The sequence below is a fragment of the Arvicanthis niloticus genome, chromosome 13, assembly GCF_011762505.2.
Source record: "Arvicanthis niloticus isolate mArvNil1 chromosome 13, mArvNil1.pat.X, whole genome shotgun sequence".
Lineage (NCBI taxonomy): Eukaryota > Metazoa > Chordata > Mammalia > Rodentia > Muridae > Arvicanthis > Arvicanthis niloticus.
The window spans coordinates 54,595,168-54,615,764 of record NC_047670.1 but is presented as its reverse complement, the minus strand read 5'-3'; the positions used below and the strand labels follow the sequence as shown (position 1 = coordinate 54,615,764).

Here is a 20,597-nt window from a genome sequence, read left to right as displayed (position 1 = left end):
CACTGTGTGCTGGGATTAAAAGAAGCACTGGTTGGTTTCTGTTGTTGTTGGTTTTTTTGTTTGTTTGTTTGTTTGTTTGTTTTTTTGTTGGAGGTGCTGGGTATTGAATCCAGGGCTTCAGCCATGCCCAGCAAGCACTTTTCCACAGCCTCCACACCATTTTCTTTTCCAAGTTAGCAAAGGTCTAACATAAACATTTGGCATCTGTCTCTCTGTCTCTAGAGAATAATACTCTGAGCAAAGGAATGTGTTGTTCCCCAGTGCCCTAGCAACTAGCACAATGCCTGGCTCTTCATGACTGTCTCGATGGCCGAAATGACAAATGAACAGCTTCTCAAGAAGCCCCTTTACTCTCCTGGCTTTCCAATAACCTGAGCAACACTCAGAACAGGAAACAAGACTCAGCCCCCAGGCTGACGGCCTCCATTCTCTGCATCTATAGAAATGAGCCTAGAGGACTCAAAGAATACAGCAGTTTCACAGTTTTGTAAAGCAAGCATGGCCAAGCTTGTGTGGCTTGGCAGTGTGCAGGGACAGCATGCAAACTCATCATCATCTGTCTAGGAGTTGGGTACCACCGGTAGCCTAATCCAGCCTGCCTTCCCTGGACTGGGTTTGCAAATCCTCGCCTGTAAAACCCACCGTTTCTGCAGCCGCGGACCCGTGTGAGGCACCCGATTTAATGGCGGCTAAGGTCCAATGCGCCCACCTCAGAAAGGACTCTGGAAAGGTGTGGCCTCTGTGTGAGGCGCCAACTATGGCCAGAGGAAAAGGTGACAACACTTTGTTCGGAAAATGAGACTCAGTACGAACTGCGGGAAATACAGGATGTCTTTTAGCCCAGTTGGGCTGTTGCTCGCTGAAGGAGAGCGACACGACGCATCTAACATGGCTGCGGCGCCAGCGCGGCGAAAAAGCAATGGGAAGGAAATGGCCCCGGGGCGTGTGGCCAGCTTGGGGCACACACGGCGTTGGGACGAGGGGCCAAGGCCAACCAAGAGGGTCTCAAGACTCTCCGGGTTCTACAGCCCCACAGACTCCGAAGCCTGACCAAGGCAACATGGAGTTCGACTATTGTGTCTGCACAAGGCCGGCCTCAAGTGCCGTTTGAGCTCGGAATGCCGGGAAAAGTCCATTCTCTAAACAGAATGCGCTACGAAGACTGCGCATCCTCGCAATAGTGGGCTGGCCAACGACGCAAACAATTGTACGTGGTGCCGACGGCTCGCCCCACCCCCAGCCAACGTTCTAGAGCTGGCGGCGCGAGAACGCTACGCCGGTTGCGCATACTGCTTTATTTAGGTAGACCGACAACCGCACCTATCTCCGTCACCGACGTAAAACGATTCCTAGAATGTCAGTAGCGTCGCGCGGAGTCTCCAGACGCTGTTTACGTAGCGTCTCGGACGTGCGTAGCGTTAAGTTGGAGCAGTCGCCGCGGCCGCCGCCATTTTGTGCAGTTGCTGGGAAGGAAAGGAGACGCCTAAACCGTGGCACCGCCCGGTTTGAGCGTGACCAGACCTCCCAACTGTACTGACAACCCCGATTCTCTGAGTTTTGCTCCCGTCTCCGACGAGAGAGGCGGCGACGGTGGCGTCTGCGACGGGAGACAGCGCGTCGGAGCGAGACAGCGCCGCGCCTGCCGCCGCCCCAACAGCGGAGGCGCCGCCGCCATCGGTCATCACTAGACCAGAGCCGCAAACCCTCCCGAGTTCTGTCATCCGTGCCCCGCTCCCAGATCTTTATCCGTTTGGGACCATGCGCGGCGGCGGCTTTGGGGATCGGGATCGTGACCGGGACCGTGGAGGGTAAGGGGGAGGTGCATGCGGGGGGCGGGGTGGCCCGCAGAGCCCGTGGCTCGCGCCGTACAATGGCGGCGGTGCGCGGCCCTCAGGCTCGGGCGGGCGCCTCTGCGTTCCGCGGGCCCGGCTCGAAAGTGGCAGGCCAGCCTTGTCTCCTCTCTTGGCCCGCTCGCTGATCGTCTGATCCCTGCATGCGGCTGCAGTGTCTGTCTGGGGGAGAATACGGATGCTCAGGTTTAATCTAGGAAAAGCTGCCTTGAGATGGTTTCCTTTCCGCTATGTTAGCTATCCATCTTAGAGGACTGAAGTCGGAAAGGCCTTGGTGATTCTAAACTAGGTTTTACTCCCTTTCTGCCATATTTTGGTTAAGTGGAAGCAGATGGGAAGTGCTGGAGTTGCTTTCTAAAAGATCGAAGTTGCGAGAACCCGGAGGGCGGGTGACTTTTTTTTTTTTAATTGCCTTTTAAAGATACTGTTGACTTTGAAGCCTAAGCGAAGAAGTTTTGTTTTTATAGATTTATTAATTAGCTAACTCAGGAAGCTTTTTGCTAGAGGAATTCTTGAATGTGAGCCCTGGAATCAATACATCAAAAAGCTTTATGCCAGCATTGTTTCTGACGATAGCTAGAGAAGGGAAACAATTCAGGTCTAGATAAACTCTGGGCGCTTTTGATTTGGATACAATGAAGACTTGCCTGGTTGCTGTAGCACATGGACTCTGGTGGCAAAGATGAGACCCATGGCACATACCAGTAATCCCAGCACTAGAGGCTGAGTCAGGCAAAGCTAGCCTGGGCTACACAGATCAAAACGAGAGAATGGTCAGCAAAGTTCAAAGTGGAGGCAGTGGTAGAAAGAAAAAAAAAATTCAGATAGAATAAGCTTTGTAAAGGACTCTGAATTGTAGAAGCTTTATTTTCTCCTAGGTCATTAAGATTCCAGCAGTGTGGGATTATAGAACGCACAGTGGAAATAGCACTTAGGAGCCACAGTACCCTCATTTGAGTTAGGCTTAAAACGTCTTCAAAATTGGATTTTGGCCATTCTTTCGAGATGAAAGAAAAGTGGCTATTTCTTGGAAGTGTTTCAGGATTGTATTAGTTGCTTCATTTGCTAGTGAGGTGAAGTAGTCAAATTTAAGTGTTGAGCTGAAAAGCCTGAGACCTGTTAAAAGTCTTGGTGGGTGTACTCAGTTGAATATTTTTCTTTCTAGTTGTGTTGCTTTAGCAGTGGTATTAATAAGTCACCCAAATTCTGCCTACTGAATATAGATACCCAATGGATTCCAGTAAAATTTCTGGCCCTAAATCATTGCTGGGTGGGTTTCTCAGTGCTGTGTCGCTTAGTCTGCAGAGTTGCCCTGGAATGTGTCCTCAGTGTTCAGTGTCCCAAGTTTAGAAACACAGATGTAGGCCACCACACCAGGCTCTTAACAGAAGAGGGGATTAACTTGTGGGGTTCCTGTTACCTCTCCCAATATTGACAGTTCTTGAAATGAAATTCTTTAAAGTAACTACTACTGAATTTTCTCCAATTCTCCAGTGGTTTGCAAGGAATAAGGCAGTAAGATCTTGCAGGGCATGGTGGCTCATGGTTTAATCCCAGCACTCTGAAAACAGGTAGAAAGAGAGGCTCCAGGACAGCCAAGGCTATATAAAGAAACCCTGTCTTGAAAAACAAAAGAAACAAGGAAATCAGATTTTTTTATAAGCCCTTTACGTACATAGATTAAGACAGATTATATTAGGATTGTTCTGGGAAAAGTAGTTTGAAATTTTTGACATCTTAGATTTGGTAAGTGGCCATATCTGTATTGTTTAGCTTCCTGTTTGTATTGTTTGTTGTAAAGGGTATCTAAAAGACAAGACTTCATTTAAATCTGTTTGAAGGGGGTTTGTTTTGACCCAAGTTCTCAATGACTAGACTGGCCTTGAACTCTGACCTTGCCACAGGCTTTAAAGTGCTAGGACTGGCCTGTTCATTCAATAAATACCATGTCTAGTTTTGAATCTTATTTTAAAAAACAAGACAACCATAACCTACATTAATTTTTTGTTGTTGTTGTTTGTTTTGGTTTCTGGGTAACTAAAGGGTATTATTTGACCCTAGTGTGGTGAGTCACATTTATAATCCCAGTGTTTAGGAGGCTGAGGCAGGAAGATTGCATTTGAGGGGAGTACAGGATGAATGAGGATCTGCCTCAGAACAGGGTACTGTTATTAATGAATCTACATTTTTTTGATGTCTTTAGGTTTGGAGCAAGAGGTGGTAGTGGGCTTCCCCCGAAGAAGTTTGGTAATCCTGGGGAGCGTTTACGAAAAAAGAAGTGGGATTTGAGTGAACTCCCCAAGTTTGAGAAGAATTTTTATGTCGAACATCCAGAAGTAGCAAGACTGACTCCGGTAAGAAAGGGGGGTGTGAGTGAATGTTTAAATATAGGGTAATAAGTGTTGCTTTATATTTGATTTTATATTATGGCAGATCTTTAATGTATTGTGGTTTTGTTTTTGTGTGTGGTTATTTTGTTTGTTTGTTTTTTGAGACAGGGTTTCTCTGTGTAGTCCTTTGATGTCCTGGAACTCACTCTGTAGACCAAGTGCATCTGCATCTGTCTCCCAAGTACTAGGACTACAGAGTCACATCACCATGCCTTGCCTTTGTGTTTTAATTTTTATGTGATAAGATTATTCTGTTTGAAGAATGGTCTCACTGTGCAGTTCCAGGCAGGTCTTTAGTTAAAGTAGCTGTCCTGCTACTTTAGCTCCTGGACTGCCAGGGTTATAGGAGTGGGAAGCCACACCTTGTGATCTTTCCACACCTTGTGGTCTTTTCTTCTTGGTCAGACTCTGAGCACCGTCCATGAAGACAGGTGCTCAACCACTGAGCGCATTTTCTTTTAGCAGTGCTGCGTTCAGACCTAGCACCGTGTGCATGTAAAATTTAAACTGCCATTAAGCTACATGCTTATAAAGTTAGCTTTATATTGTATATTTCTGTGTGTTTAACCACCTGATGGTGTATTTTACCCAGAAGATTGCTTATCCAGAAAAATTAGGTAATAGAAAGAACATTTGGTCCCCCGTTCTGTTTGTTGTAGACTGTCTCACTGTGTAACCCTGGCTGGTCTGGAACTTGTTTTGTTCCAGGTTAGGTTTGATTCTTTTACCTGCTTTGCAGGGTGGCAAAGCACCACCTAGCCTGGCTAGGAATTACCTGAGGGTCTTCTCTTAGTTGTGTGCATCACAAACTTGGATTCATGGAAAAAACATTAGCACGTATCATTGTGATAATAAAGCTTCTAAATTGAGAACTTTTACTGTCTTCATTCTCTACTCCCACAGTATGAGGTTGATGAGCTACGTCGGAAGAAAGAGATTACAGTGAGAGGGGGAGATGTTTGTCCAAAACCTGTCTTTGCCTTCCATCATGCTAATTTTCCACGTAAGTGTTCTTTAATTCTGTACTAAGGAGGGTGCTTAAAGATTTTGATAGGCTTATGATTTTGTCTAAAAGACAAATAGAAACTTACAGAAATGATAGTAGCCAGGTGGCAGTGGTGCACACCTTAGATCCCAGCACTCAGGAGGCAGAGGCAGGCAGATTTCTGAGTTCCAGGACAACTAGGGCTACACAGAGAACGGAGTCTCAAAAAAAAAAAAAAAGAAAGAAAGAAAAAGATAGTAATTTAGATGGGCCAGTCAGATGAGTGAGAGTGTTTGGACTACTTGAGTTCAAATTTTGGAAACAAACATGAAAGGAGGACATAGATCCACGCTGGCAACCCAAAATTATGAAGTTTAAAAAAATTTGCTGGGCAGTGGTGACGCACGCCTCTTTAATCCCAGCACTTAGGAGGCAAAGGCAGGAGGATTTCTGAGTTTGAGGCCAGCCTGGTCTACAGAGTGAGTTCCAGGACGGCCAGGGCTACACAGAGAAACCCTGTCTCAAAACAAACAAACTTTTAAAGATAAATCCTCACTATATAGATTAGACTGGCCTAGAGCTCAAAGATCTACCTGCCTCTGCATCCTAAGTGCTGGGATTAAAGACGTGTGCCACCACACCTGACTTTAAATAGTAATTTTCTGTATTTCCAATTTTTTAGAATGGTGATTAATTACTAGTATTGATAAATATGTTGCACAAATTTTATGTTTTCAAAGATTATTTATATGGAGTGAGGTTCCTGGAGAGTCCAGAAGAAGGCATCAGAATGTCTGAAGTTGGAATTCCAGTCAGTTGTTAGTCTTACGTGGACCCTGGGAACCAGACTTGGTTTCTCTGCAAGAGCAGCAAGCACTCTTAACAGCTGAACTATCTCCTTAGCCTCTGCTTTGTTTTTAATGCCAAAACTTGCACTAGTGTTTTGCCCTTGCATTTTATAATATAGCAGAGCATTGCTTCTAGGATATAGTAGGAACTTTGTGAACAGGAGATGAGCCATGAGATGTGTTAGGATAGTGTTGGGTGCTGTTGGGCTGGCCAGAGATCGGGTTTAAAGTTCTTGGAGAATAATAAAGCAAAGTAAGTCTTAAAAAGTAGCAGTTACTGATGGGAAGACTTGACTTTGCCTCTTATGTACCTTTCGTTTTACTAGGAAAGGTAGTAATGTCTTTGCTTTCTTACAGAGTATGTAATGGATGTGCTGATGGATCAGCACTTTACAGAACCCACTCCCATTCAGTGCCAGGGGTTTCCTTTGGCTCTTAGTGGCAGGGACATGGTTGGCATTGCACAGACTGGCTCTGGAAAGACATTGGCGGTAGGTACCAAGTTTTTGACATTGTGGTAACTTAGTTTGTTACCCTTGTTGGCTTACATTTTCTCAGTTGTTCTTGGGGGTTTCTTTGTTGTTGTTCGTGGTGGTGGTGTTGGTTGTGTTTCTCTGTATAGTTCTGGCTATTGCTCTGTATGCTGGGGTGATCTTGAGCCCGGAACCACCTACCTCTGTCCCCTTCCAAGTGCTGGGATTAAAGACGTACCACCATGCCTGCCTCATTTCCTCAGTTCTTAAACAGTTAAAGTACTGTGTACACACAGGGCATGGTGAGACCTACTTTTAAATCCTAGCACTAGGGAGGCAGAGGTAGGTGGATGGACCTCTGGGGCCAACTTGGTCTATGTAGTGAGTTCCAGGATAGCCAGAGAGAGCTACATAGTGAAACACTATCTCCAAAGAAAACACAAAAGAATTTCAGCTATATACTTATATTGTACATTGAGTGTGGTAAATGTTCTATTTTTTTCCCCTTTTCCATTAGAGCCTTGTTAGTGATAGATTGATTAACTTGCACCAGTGAGGCTAATGGCCTAAGTTTGTATGACATTGTTGATTCTCATTCCTCCCCAGTATTTGCTGCCTGCGATTGTTCATATAAACCACCAGCCATACTTGGAAAGAGGAGATGGTCCAATTGTAAGTGTGTTACCATTTGTAATTTTCAGAATAACTATGTTGGATGTTGGTTGAATTTTAGGCACTGTGCCCAATTTAATTATTTTTTTATGAGTCATCTCTCCGGCCCCTGCCCTTATTCAATTTTCAGCCCTTTTCTCCATATGTAGAGGTGGTACTGGCCTGTCTTATTTGGAATTAAATGACTTGCCCAAAGTTGTATAGCCATAAAATATGGATTTGAGGCATTCTTCCTCTTTTCTGTTTGTGATCTAATTTATGCCCTTGTGTGTGCTAGACAGTAATCCCACCACTGAGCTCCACGCTGAGCTGAACCTAGTCTTTGAGACAGTTTTTGCAGCAAATATAAGTGCAGTTGTTTGTTTTGGGGTTTATTTTTTGGTACTAGGAGGTGGTTGGATTTAGGGCCTGATGCATGCTAGCTAAGTATTCACTGGATTATTCGTCTCTGAAGCACAATTCTAAGTTATCATTCTTATTAGGTTTACATGTTTTTCTGAAGGGAGTGGGTACATGCCACTTGATTTTGTAGAAGTTAGGGGATGACTTGTAAGGGTCAGTTCTTTCCACATGTGGGTCTTATGATGAGGATGCCAAACTTAGGGGATTAGAGGTTGACAGACCAGAGTCTATAAGACCTTGCTTTTTCTTTTGCTTTTTCTTTCTTTTTTCTTTTTTCTTTTTTTTTTGAAGTAGATTATACAAGGTGTAAATCAATCTTAAGTGGGTCATTTATGCCTTGAGTAATCAACACATCAGAGTGAGTCAGGTGGGAAAGTGCTAGTATCCTTCCCATTTCTGAATAGTAAATATTTTCTCATAAGCCAATGTACTCCATGGCTCAATACTAAAAGGTAATAAGGGGAAAATTAGACTACCTTTTGATTCTTGGTGGTTGGGATTTTTGGGTTTTGTTGCCATCGGGGTGGCTGTCTCAGGGTTATTCACTTCCCTCCTCCCCTTTTGTTTCAGTGTCTAGTGCTGGCTCCTACCAGAGAGCTTGCTCAGCAGGTCCAGCAGGTGGCTGATGACTATGGAAAATGTTCTCGGTTGAAGAGCACGTGCATTTACGGAGGGGCTCCTAAAGGTCCCCAGATTCGAGACTTGGAGAGAGGTAAAAAAAAATTTTATGCTTGCCAATTTCTATAAATGAAAATGAACATTGGGTTCTTGTGAGAAAATTCAGTTTTCAATATTGTAGAAATTCTTGGGATTGTGTTTCTATTATTCTTTTGGGGGAAATGTGTGGCTAGAGACTTAATTTACTGTTCATGACCTTCTTCCATGTGCTCTTTGGATACTGTAAGTTTAGCAATTGCTGTAACATTGAATGCGGCCTCTAGGCCTGGGGCCTCCTAGTTACCGTGTGCTGAGGTTTGGATGTGGTATAAGTAAGAAAGGGCTCTTCATGGACTAGTTTCTGTTGTTATTGTTGCTTTATAGGTGTTGAGATTTGCATAGCCACACCTGGGCGCCTAATAGATTTTCTGGAATCGGGAAAGACAAACCTTCGCCGATGCACTTACCTTGTGTTGGACGAGGCTGACCGGATGCTTGATATGGGCTTTGAGCCACAGATCCGTAAAATTGTTGATCAAATCAGGGTTTGTAAACCTGATCACTATATTTATACTTCTTTGTTCCTTTACATGGTTCTTTAATCTAAAGGAAAGCCTTCATTTCTTAATAGCCTGACCGGCAGACACTTATGTGGAGTGCAACCTGGCCAAAGGAAGTAAGGCAGCTTGCAGAGGACTTCCTGCGTGACTACACCCAGATCAACGTGGGCAATCTGGAGCTGAGTGCCAACCACAACATCCTGCAGATTGTGGATGTCTGCATGGAGAGCGAGAAGGATCACAAGTATGAAAGAGGCTTCATAGCATGTGATGACATGATTAGTATGCAGTGCACTAATTCCTATTAAGTTTGGTTTATATTTGAAACAGGGCTGCACTAGGTATCCTGTGGTTGTTGTCCTCAGACTTGTGGTCTCCTTTCCTCAGCTTCTCAAGTGCTGGGATTGCAGTTGGGTTTTGACTGCTTGCTTATTTATTTATTTATTTATTCATTCATTCATTCATTCATTCATTCATTTAGGAGGTTGAAAACTCATAAATTGGAGCCTTGTCTTTGTTGATTGGATCCTTGCATTTGCATCAGGCTTTAATACCAGCAGTATAGTTTTTAGGTGGGCTTAGGATTGACCTCGCCTCCATTTCTTGTTTCTAACAAATGAGTAATAGCAAGTATATCTGATCTGCTTTGAGTCTAGTATGGATTAGCTGAATTAAATTGTATTGATTTACTTGAGACAGGATCTCTATAGCCTTGGCAGGCCTGGAGCTTTCAGTGTACCAGAAGGCAACTTTGAATTTCCACCCCCACTCCGTGCTGAGATTTTAGGTTTATGCCACCAAATTTGGCTTATGTGTTGCTGGGGATTAAACCTAGGCCATCATGCATGCTAGACAAGTACTATGACCACAGCCTGAATTAGTTTTTGTTGTTGCTGTAAGCCTTTCAGTGGGTTCCCAGCACTCTAGAGGCAGGCAATTCAAGGGCAGCCAGGGCTACACAGAAAAACCCTGTCTTGAAAAACAAACAAAAAGTTTAAGGTCTTTTCTCCCCTTCCTTTTTGAAGTAGAAGATTCTTGTTATGTAGCTAAGGTTGATCTTGAACTCTCCGTCCTGCTTGAGCCTCCCAAGTGATCCTGGGATTGTAGAAATATGCATCAATCACACTCTTCAGTGTGTGGCTGTGGGAGTGACTATCATCTGTGTGATTGATGGGAGAGCTTTGCTGCTCATCTTTTCAGATTGATCCAGCTGATGGAGGAAATCATGGCAGAAAAGGAAAATAAGACTATAATATTTGTGGAGACAAAGAGGCGTTGTGATGACCTCACTCGGAGGATGCGCAGAGACGGGTGAGTGCAGCATCTAGATAGCTTTATGCCAGCGGTTCTCAACCTATAGGTCACGGTCCCTTAGGTGTGGGGGAGGTAATAGTAATAAAATTACAGTTGATGATGTAACAGCGAAATAATTGCATGGCTGGGGTCCCCACACCGTGAGGAACTGTATTAAAGGGTGGCAGCATTAGGAAGGTGGAGACCCACTGCTGTGCTCAGGCAGTTTCCAAATGACTGTTGTGTGGGTGTATTTTATTCTGGTGAGTAATTGTGTGTGTGTGTAAATGAGCACAGTCTTGTATTTTGTTGCTTAAAGAGCTTGGTCAGAGTTTGCACTAATATTTCTTTTGTAAAGATCTCTAATATTTACTGTTCTTCTGATAGTTGGCCAGCTATGTGTATTCATGGAGACAAGAGTCAACCAGAAAGAGATTGGGTACTTAATGGTAAGAACAAAACTGAATTTGTTTTTTTTTTTTTTTTTTTTTTTTTTTTAGATAGGATTTTGCTGTGTGGATAAGGAGGCGTTGAACTCAGGGAAATCCACCTGCCTTTGCCTCCTACGTGTTAATCTGGGAATAAAAGGTTTTTAACAGCTGTCATCTTAGCCACTGCACGCTCCTCCCCCCAGCCAATTTATAAAGGACCAAATAATAGATTAATTTGGGGATTAAACAAAAACAAGTGGTTTCATCCAGCCTTGTTCTAGTTAATTGAACCCTGAATATTTTGAATACATCTCCAGCATTCTTGAAAGTTCATAATATAAATAAAAATAAGTCTTTTCAAATGAAAGGAGCTGTAGAGAAAGAGCACGTACAGGCCCCAGCACCTGTGTTGGTGGCTTTCAATTGCCTGTGATTCTACCTCCAAGGGGATTCTGTGCCCATGGATTCTGGGTACCTGTGTTCAGCATGCACAGGCACGCATAAACACAAAATTGTATTTATTTGTTTTTGAGACTGTCTTACCATGTACCCTTGACTGTCTTGGAACTCACTCAGTAGACCAGGCCAGCCTTGAATTCACAGATCTGCCTGCCTCTGCCTCCTGAGTGCTAAAATTAAAGGCATGCACCACCACTGCCCAGCCACACGGTTTTTTAGAAATGTTTAAAATACTTTTTTTTTTCCATTAAAATGGGTGTGGTGTATGATATATCAAGGTACAGAGCCAGTGTCATGAAAGGTGTGTGTCTCAGGTGGCTGGGGAGATTATTTTTCTTCAGTCCATGTCATTCACAGGTGTTCTTAGCATCAATTCCCTAACTTGGCCCCTTTTTGTTTTTCTTCCAGAGTTCCGATCTGGAAAGGCTCCTATCCTCATTGCCACAGATGTAGCCTCCCGTGGGCTAGGTTTGTATAGATAGGTGTCTCTATCGGTGCTTTGTGTATCTTTTGGTTTAAAAAAATTTTTTTGTCATGTCAGATTTACAGTTGAATGTACATGAGTTTAGTCAAAAGAGGGAATAAGTGTGATTTTTTTTCCCTCCCTGCAATTTTCTTTTAACCTTCATGGGGGTTTTATTATCATTATTATTTTTGGTTTTCTGTGGTTCCCACCCCCTTTATTTTCAAAGTTCCGTCTGGCTCCTAGCAGTCCTTGGTCTGTAGCAAGGCTTAGGTATACTATTAAATTACAGTTTTCTGGCTAGATAGAAGGAGCCTAATTAGACCTAGCTATCAAAAGCTGGTTTCTTTAGTTTTTCCCTTAGTCTGTTTACTATAGAAACAAAGAGGCCACTTACATGAACATGTACTCAAAGGGGTTTGATTGCTCTATCTTACGTCATTCTATTAAGTCTGCATTGCCCAGTATTACTTCAGTAATGGGATTGGCAGGTGTCCCTCCCTTTACTCATCATTTGGCCATAGACATGTTGTCCAGTTTAAGAACCTGGTCTGAAGATGTTTTTCCGAAGCTTTCAATTCTTGCTTTAAAATACAAATAGCCTGTGACACTTTGACTTCTTGTGATCTTGAACAAGTCTGACCCAGAATGTTTACATTTTACAAGGATTATTTTAGCTGGGTGTGATAGTACACGCCTTTGATCCCGACACTTAGGAGACAGAGTCATATGGTTTCTTTAGTTTGAGGCAAACCTGGTGTGCATAATGAGTTGTAGGCCATCCAGGGCTATGTTGTAAGACTCTGTCTCCAGAAAAAGACTTCTTACAGCTAGGCATGGTAGTATATGCCTGTAAATTCCAGCACTTGGAAACCTTAGGCACGAGATTCATTAGTTTGAGGGCAACCTAGGTAATACAGCAAGGTCTTGTTTTAGAGAGAGGGGATCATTTCTCTTGGGAGGAAACCATTATTGACATGTTTAATTTCCTGTTGAGTAAGGTGAGAAGTACCAAGTTTCCCCTTGCAATTTAACATAGAAATGATAAGTATTGAAATGAATTCAGCAGTGATGGAGCCTTTTTATCCATTCGACTTAACTCCTCCTTCAGAGGTAGTGACCTGCAGCCATGGTGGGAAGCTGTCTCTTCCTTCTGAGGTCATCTCTGGGTCTGTGCCCTTAGAACTGAGGCCTGGGAGAGGAGGCAGAAGCCTGAAAGCAATTTACATTAAAGCTTTCAGTAATGGTGGTTTTTAAAACAGGCTTGCTATGTGCTGGTAGCTTCTTTGTGCATCTTGCCTAGACAATTAAAAATTTGTTCTGTCCTTTTGCATATTTTAAACAAAATCAATTGGCTACCGTTAGATGACTTAGACTCTTCATCCCACCCTCCCTCATTCAAGTGAGGGCAGAGGGAAGGTGCCTGAGTCTGTTTCTTGTTACTCAACATCAGTGCTTGTTTTGGGCCCCTTTGTTTGCTGCCTTGTAAAAATCAAAAGGAGGGAGAAAACCCACCACAATGGCAGAATTCTGACCAAGGTCCTACAAGATCCTGGAAAGTGAAGGCTTCTACCTCATAGACAGGGGTGCTATTTTCAGCTGAGTCACCAGGCCTTTTTTCACTTCTGTGGAGCGATGGTCTCTTAAATGATCCCTTCAGGTAAGTTCTTTGACTCCCATAGTTCATAATAGTCATCTTCAGGTGACCACTGTTCCCTTTCCACTGGGATATTTTTTATTTTGCTTTTTTTTCTTTTGCTTTTTTTTTCTTTTTTTTTTTGTTTAAACTACACACTGTTGAACTAAAAGTATTGAATTTATTTCATTTTGTTTTTTAACAGAAGCTTTGATATCAACTGCAGATCACTCAGTACATGGCTGAGGCAAATCTCCATTGGCCCGAAGCCACTCTAGATGAGCCTGCTGGCTAGCTAGTTCTAGACTCTCCCAGTTAGTGAGTGGAGGTTCAGGCCATGGCCTAGGGCTTTCCAAACCACATGTTCTCCCAGGCCAGTGGCCAAAACATGGAGCTTTCCATTTCTTACCCTGCTACAGCATCGTCTATAAAGACAGCAAGATAATACTGTGGTAGTGCACCAGTAACCTCAGGGCAGCCTGGGCTGGAGAAACCTGGTTCTAGGCTTGCTCTTAGATGGCCTTCAGTCAGCTGTGCACACACAGGACACCCTTCTAGCATGAAGAACTTTTGCACCGTGTCCACCCCTTATCAGCCCCTCCAGAAGTACTCCCAGCTGTTAGCATCTGAAGCCCCAGTGCTTGCTGCTTGGAGAGCACAGTTCTGTGTGTCCAGTGCAGTAATTCAACGTGCTCTGTTTCACATGGTCACTCAGTGCGAGTGACTAAGGAGCATTATTCAAGCTCTGAAGAAGTGCTCATGGAGTTAACCCCACCCTGCCCACCTTTCCATCCTTGCCCTGTTAGATTTTTTTCTTTGTGGCATCAACGACCCAAGCCGGAGACTCAAGCTGCCCCCTGTGATAAGTGCCTTCTCGTCTTTCTGGTGTGATTCAGGACTTTAGGGGTCAGTAAAGACTGAGGAGCCTTTATTGTAATAAGAAACAGACATAATGCCCCTACTTCACATGCCCCTAACAACAGCTGAATTTTTTTTTTTTAAATCATCTCCCCCTTTCCCCTGAAATTAATCCAGTCTGGGCAATAGATGCAGTTTGACCCTTTGGATGTAACTTTTTTTTTTTTTTAATTTTTCTACAATCACCCCAATTACCTTGGGGAGGCGTTGGAGGACCTGAAATTTTTACCTGAACCCAGGTTCTCCGGCGCTTGGCAACCAAATGGGGCTACAGAGAAGCATCTAAGCCAGTTCACAGAGCGAGCGTGTGTGGGGACTTCTCAGTGCCACGGACCCTTGATGCATGCTCCCCGCGCTCCAGTGGTCCCGTGTCAGAAGGCGGAGTTTTCGAAAGGAGGCCGCCAAATATAAAAGGCAAAGAGACGGGATCGGCTGCAGCGGTTTCCCAAAGGAGGAGGGAGTGTGCATCGGTCTGGTAACAAACAGAGAATGTTTTTTAATTATTTCTATCACAGAAATCTGTGTTTTATCTAGGATATTTTCGGAATATTCTTTGTAAAATGCAGATTTTTTTCCACCAAAAACTAGGATTCTGTTATTAAATTTGCTTGTTTAAGTAGGTTAGAAAACTACATTTAGCTGAAAGCATTACACTAACATTTGTATACTTTTAAGTTTTAGGGGGTTACTCAGCCCAATTCCTAGCCATGTACAGAATATTAAATGTGTGTCTCAAGGTTTCATGGTTTTCCCCACATTCTTTGGCTATTGAATTTTCAGGTCACATAGACAATCTAATTGTTGATACAAGTACTAAGTTTTCAATAACCTTGAGTTGAGTGGAAAAAAACCTCATTTGAGAAGCTGGGCTTGGCAGTAGAGTGAAATTTTAGTGTAATGTGTTCTTGTGATTGAAAAGGGAAAGATAATCTGGGTGTTTACACAAAGCAAAATAGGTGTGTATTTTGGCTTTGGTTTGCTTTTTAAATACAAGAGCAAGAAAGAACCTTACTGTTGAGTCTGAGGATGTAGTGAGTAGATGAAGTACCTTTCCATGTTGCTCTGTGACTGGTATGAAGGTAAGTTGATTGTATTGTTGGTAGACTGTGCCAGGCTTCTCCCAACAGAGTAGAAGTGATTTGGCCCTGCACTTTAATGGTGGTTACTGATTGAGTTCTTCTACATCCAGCTTTGAAGGGGGCGGTACTAGAATGTTCTGGTCTTAGTGTAGCTCCTGTCAGCATACCATTACAGAAAAGGCAGGAGTTTGGGGTGTTGAACGGAGCTCCCATAGGATAATGGCAAATGAAGATGCAGTGCCATGTGTCTCGAGTGGCACTGGTCCTCTTTTACTCTGTTGGGATGAGTCTTGTTTTGTACCTACTCAGGGTGCTTACTAACTTCATCTTCTCTCCTCTTGCTGTCATCTGCATTCGTGCTCTCCACCTCTTGGCATGTCTTTACCTTCTCTTTCTCTGCCACATCAACCTACACAATGTCTCCTCATTGACGTGGAAGATGTGGAAGATGTCAAGTTTGTCATCAACTACGATTATCCAAACAGCTCTGAAGATTATGTTCACCGCATCGGCCGAACGGCCCGCAGCACCAACAAGGGCACTGCCTATACTTTCTTTACCCCGGGCAACCTGAAGCAGGCTAGAGAGCTGATCAAAGTATTGGAAGAGGCCAATCAGGCCATCAATCCAAAATTGATGCAGCTTGTGGACCACAGAGGTGGCGGCGGTGGAGGGGGTAAGGGTAAGTCCTGGAATTTTCCAGGTACTGCCAAGGCTGTGTAACACTAATTGTGCCATGTTTTCTGCTGGTTTTTCTTTGTTGGTGAGTTTTTAGTTTCCCTTTTTGTTTTGATATGGGAAGGAGCTGGAGAGAACTTTGTGGCTTTTGTGTGACCTCATTTTAAGTTAGAAAGCAAGTTTAGTTATTGTGCTGAACTTGTGTTACAGCCCAGTGTTTTGTAGTTGAGAATTTAAGACCCCTTATTAAATTTTGGGTCACATGGTACATGTTCAAAATTAAACTAGTAGGACATGCCTGTGAATCTTTTGGTTTTCATTCTTTAAAACAGAGTTTCTCTGGGTAGCCCAGGCTGTTCTCAAACTCATAGATCCACCTGCCTCCCCTACTGTTGTCAAGGGCACCACTGTCCAGCCAAGCCTGGGTTTTGTTTGTTTGTTTTATGCATATGAGTAGTCTATCCGCTTGTACACCTGCATGCCAGAAGAGGGCATCAGATCACATTACAGATGGTTGTGAGCCACCATGTGGGTCATGGGAATTGAACTCAGGACCTCTGGAAGAGCAGTCAGTGCTTTACTGAGCCATTTCTCTAGCCCTAAGCCTTTGTTTTTTAACACATGGAGGCAAGGCTAGGTATGTTATCTTTTGGGGACAGCTTGAGCTTCATAGCTTGACTCTGTCTCTTAAAATTTAACATATATAGCTAAACTGTTTTTCCCTTTTGATACTTTTGGAGAATTTGGTAATTTTGCATCATTTCATAGCACAGTGTTAACTGAGGCATACCTCCAGCTGTGAGGTACACTCAAGTCTGCGCTCCTGGCTACCTAGTTTGCTTTTGTTATCCTCAAGAAGACTCTAAAAGGCACCAAGTTGAGTGAAATGTTAACTTAAGAGACTAGCATTGCAGAGGAAGATGTGTTGAATAGTTCTGTGCCCTTTTCTGTCAGTTTGTTTGGATCACATACTTGGCATTTTCTGCCCACCAGGAGGCCGATCACGATACCGGACTACTTCTTCTGCCAACAATCCCAATCTGATGTATCAGGATGAGTGTGACCGGAGGCTTCGAGGGGTCAAGGATGGTGGCCGGAGAGATTCTACGAGCTACAGGGATCGAAGTGAAACCGATAGAGCCAGTTATGCTAATGGCAGTGGCTATGGAAGCCCGAATTCTGCCTTTGGGGCACAAGCAGGCCAATACACCTATGCTCAAGGCACCTATGGGGCAGCTGCTTATGGCACCAGTGGCTACACAGCCCAGGAATATGCTGCTGGCACTTACGGGGCTAGCAGCACCACCTCAACTGGGAGGAGCTCCCAGAGCTCTAGCCAGCAGTTTAGTGGGATAGGTCGATCTGGGCAGCAGCCACAGCCACTGATGTCACAGCAGTTTGCACAGCCTCCAGGAGCTACCAATATGATAGGCTATATGGGGCAGACTGCTTACCAGTACCCTCCCCCTCCTCCTCCCCCTCCGCCATCTCGTAAATGAAACTGCTTGGCGGTAGTGACTCGTGCAGATGAATTACATCTAAAGGAACACTGTCTTTTACCCTTCTAGACCTTTTCATTTTTGTTTTTTCTTTTCCCAACCATTATGGTTTATCTTTTTTAAATGCAGATAGTTAAAAATTCACTGCCAGGTTTCTTCTGCCCACCCAAAAGATCCAGTCTATAATTACAGATTTTGTAAGAAAATATATATGTACACATAACTGACTGGAAAAGATTAATTTCTTTCCCCAACTTAATGCATGTTGAGGATATTGAGCTATTTTCATCTTAAAGGTATTAGGCGCTTTTTTTGTTGGAGCCTATTTATCTTTGGGAGGGTGGGTGGGGAAGGGTGGAGTACTCTGCAGGGGAGGACTACTCTGCGGGAGATGGCATCTGCTTTTTAGACTGTTCTCCTTATTGGGAGGAGCCAAGAGGGATTTCCATGCACACTGCCCATGGTGGGTTTTAAGTTACTAAAGTTAGATTACTCAGGCCTGATGAATTTTTAAGACTGCTTTGTCAGTCATTTGGCTGATGGCTTCTTATGTGCATTCAACAGTTAAAAACTCCTCATTGGTTTTGTCATCACCCCACCTCACTTTTTCCTGCAGGTATTAAATATTAACCAGGTTAGTGTTGAGTTAGAAATTACATTTCTGAGTTCAAGCATTGTCTTTTTAAGTTTAAAAAAATTGTAAAGCATTGTTTTCACTAGGTAGACTGGCATCTGGGTAGAGGCTCCCTAGTTTTTTTTCTCCCCATATAACCAGGGGCCATCTGAGAGTCATTGTTTTAGCCGAATAAGCCACTATGAGCGGGAAGCATCAGTGCTGAGCAGAAACTTCCTGAGCAGAATTTAGAAAGCACCTTTAAAAATGATGGACTACAAGTGGGCAGACCTTCCTCTTAAACACAGTATTCTTAGACTAGGAATGACTACATGGACTGCCCTGCTCGCTTGGCCAGGCTCTCCTGAGCAGGACTGCTGAAGAGCTAGTCTCCTCGCAGCCTGGTCCCTGAGGTGCTTTGTAGCAGCCGGAGGTCCTTGTCCTGGGCTTCCCTTTGCTGTCAGTCTTTCACAGGTAGGTAGTCCTCATGGAGGACTGAAGCCCAGGCTCACCTTGCTCTCCACAGTGTGACATGCTGGTATGGGGGAGCTTGTCTCGGCCCTTCATTAAATGTTTTCTTCTAGAACTTGGAAGAGCAGCAGATGAAGTTGGAAAGAAAATTATGCTCTTACAATCACCTAAACAGGACAGGAGAGTAGATGCCCCCAACGCCTCTAGTAGCCAGTGGTGGGGCTTGTGTGTGGCTGTTACCTGTGCTGTTCGATCTCAGTGCAGTTAGAGGGAGGAGGCTCACTGCCCTGAGGGTGCTTGCTCCTTATCTAGTAACAGTCAATTGAAGTTTCTTTCAGGAAGAGAAGGGATGGTTTTGAGGGACTCAGAAAATAGGACTCAGTGTGTAACATAACAGGTAGGTTGTCCGCACATGCTGAGTACACGCATGTGAGTGCACGCTTGGCATCCTTTCGTTTTTCCTTGCCGGTTTACAGGCTGTGAAGCCGAGGGGGGTGGTGGGCACAGATGTGTGGCAACCCTGCTCTGTGCTCTGAAACCAAAGTGTGTCCTGTCTGTCTCTCACCCTGCCAAAAGGAAGTGTCTAATCACTGACGCTGACCAGCCTGTTACAGATACTTTCTACAACCAAATTCAGATTTATTTTTTATTAAGCATTATACCATGGGCTGTCCTGTGCTACTGTAGCTCTTTAAAACACCCCTTCTATTACTGCCTCCAGGAATGGCTAGGTTGCTTACCTCCCCTCTCCAGCAGAGGCATAATCCAGATAAATAGCAGATTTCGTATCTCATAAGCTCTTTTGGACTGGGTACAGCAGAAAACTAGCAGTTTTCTTAGTGCAAATGACTTCTGCCTCCTGGTGTGTCCCTTGTCAGCACAGGTGCAGGCACACCCTTTGAGCTGGGATAATATGTCTTTTATGGTTTACTCACTTAGGGAAAGGGCTGAGGTATTAGGTTGTGGGCTGCTTCTCCCTAACAATCCATTGTGCACACTTCTCATCTAAAAAGGTTGGTGGCTTTTGCTTGGGATCAGTGCTCTGCTAATGCCCTTGCTGGTCTCTCAACACATTCCTGTCATTGAGACTTGAATTGTAGGTGTGATGTTAAGGCACAGGATGCTCAGAGCTATGTTACTACTCTTAGTTTGTAAATTACCCTTTTGATACCATCTTGTTTTCTTTTGTAGGTATAAATAAACACTTGACAATAAAGGTGTGAACTTTTTTTTATATTAAAACTTAACAAGAGCTTCAGTGTAGTCCTAATGATTTCCTCCAAGCAGTGAATGTTTGGAGGTTGAGTGTACTAGTCATCCTATTTAGCACCTTAGACTGGGAGGGGATGGTGAGATTGATGGTGGTTCTTGGCACAGAATCTAGTTACACAGTGGCCATGGTGTCCACCTCAGCTGGCAAGTGAGATTAGAAGTCCTAAGCACTTGGCAGAGCTGGTTGCTTGTACTGTTTACAGCTTAGATGGCAAGTGGACACACATCTCTTCAGTTTAGCGCTCTGACCTAGGCAGGGTCTTTCAATGGATCTTCCCATTCCCAAGCAAGAGTCGAGTCATTTGTGGAAGAGGTATCTTACTGCTTCTTTTCACTTGCCATTCATTGTAGGGTACCATACTTGAGTAGATGGGCCAGGTATTCCAATATATCCACGATGGTGTATAAGGGAAGTGCTGCCATTGATACTGAGATCTTCGCTCAAATTCACACCAGTCATTTTAACACTAGGTCCCAAGTCTTGGCTTGAAGTCATCAAGGAATGATCCAGATGGTTTGCTCTATAGCTGCCTTAGGGGTGGGCCCATCTCTTCAAACTGGCATTGGTAGGCTTAATTTCTTTCCTTTAAGGACTAGAAAAGATAACATTTTAGGATATGCTGTACTTAAAATACGGAATTCCTGCCCCACCCCCACCTTAGCTGGCCTTGAACTAGAGACCCACCTGCCTTTGCTTCCCTTGTTCTGGCACAGTCTACACCCTGCTGTCCCTACAGAGTTGTCAGCTTTGCAGGAGTTAGTTCCATCTCGGGTTACCCATAGGCTCTATGGCCTGTTTCCCCCATTTTGGTTATTAATGCTCTTACATAGTTTTAGACCAGTGTGTCTGCTCTGTTCCCATAGCCTGTGTCTATCCATCCCAACCCTTTTTTAAAGCTATCCTGATTAGTCTCTGCATGGTTGCTGCTGGGCTGGTTGAAATAATTG

General features: G+C 44.0%; 2 protein-coding genes and 1 long non-coding RNA gene across 4 annotated transcripts in view; 2 read left to right on the top strand and 1 right to left on the bottom strand.

Annotated features, from left to right (window-relative positions):
• The first annotated feature begins 1,255 nt into the window (after window positions 1-1,255).
• Ddx17 (DEAD-box helicase 17) lies at window positions 1,256-19,593 on the top strand. 2 transcript variants are annotated; one of them, XM_034516829.2, is made up of 13 exons: window positions 1,256-1,808; window positions 4,054-4,204; window positions 5,144-5,243; window positions 6,431-6,564; window positions 7,153-7,218; window positions 8,191-8,332; window positions 8,662-8,822; window positions 8,909-9,081; window positions 10,038-10,148; window positions 10,518-10,579; window positions 11,429-11,488; window positions 15,556-15,798; window positions 16,788-19,593. In XM_034516829.2, the coding sequence occupies exons 1-13, from the start codon at window positions 1,759-1,761 to the stop codon at window positions 17,291-17,293; spliced, it is 1,959 nt and encodes a 652-aa protein (XP_034372720.1). In that variant the 5' UTR covers window positions 1,256-1,758; the 3' UTR covers window positions 17,294-19,593. The 2 variants fall into 2 exon arrangements, with proteins under 2 accessions (XP_034372720.1, XP_034372721.1); XM_034516830.2 differs by having other exon boundaries at window positions 1,332-1,808; window positions 15,556-15,792.
• Window positions 19,590-20,597, bottom strand: part of Kdelr3 (KDEL endoplasmic reticulum protein retention receptor 3) — a 13,144-nt gene continuing 12,136 nt past the window's right edge. Inside the window, exon 5 of the mRNA XM_034516831.2 lies at window positions 19,590-20,242. Within this exon, the coding sequence (XP_034372722.1) occupies window positions 20,202-20,242 (41 nt within the window). The 3' untranslated portion in view covers window positions 19,590-20,201. The remainder of the gene's footprint in view (window positions 20,243-20,597) is intronic.
• LOC117718872 (uncharacterized) overlaps window positions 20,123-20,597 on the top strand; it is a 4,203-nt gene continuing 3,728 nt past the window's right edge. The window contains exon 1 of the long non-coding RNA XR_004608113.2: window positions 20,123-20,215. This is a non-coding gene — a long non-coding RNA (uncharacterized LOC117718872). The remainder of the gene's footprint in view (window positions 20,216-20,597) is intronic.

Bases quoted from the DNA above. Each gene is read 5' to 3' on its own strand.
- Ddx17 (XM_034516829.2), top strand. From the start codon at position 1,759: ATGCGCGGCGGCGGCTTTGGGGATCGGGATCGTGACCGGGACCGTGGA. The intron at 10,149-10,517 runs GTGAGTGCAGCA...TTCTTCTGATAG, and splicing joins CGGAGGATGCGCAGAGACGG to TTGGCCAGCTATGTGTATTC. The intron at 15,799-16,787 runs GTAAGTCCTGGA...TCTGCCCACCAG, and splicing joins CGGCGGTGGAGGGGGTAAGG to GAGGCCGATCACGATACCGG.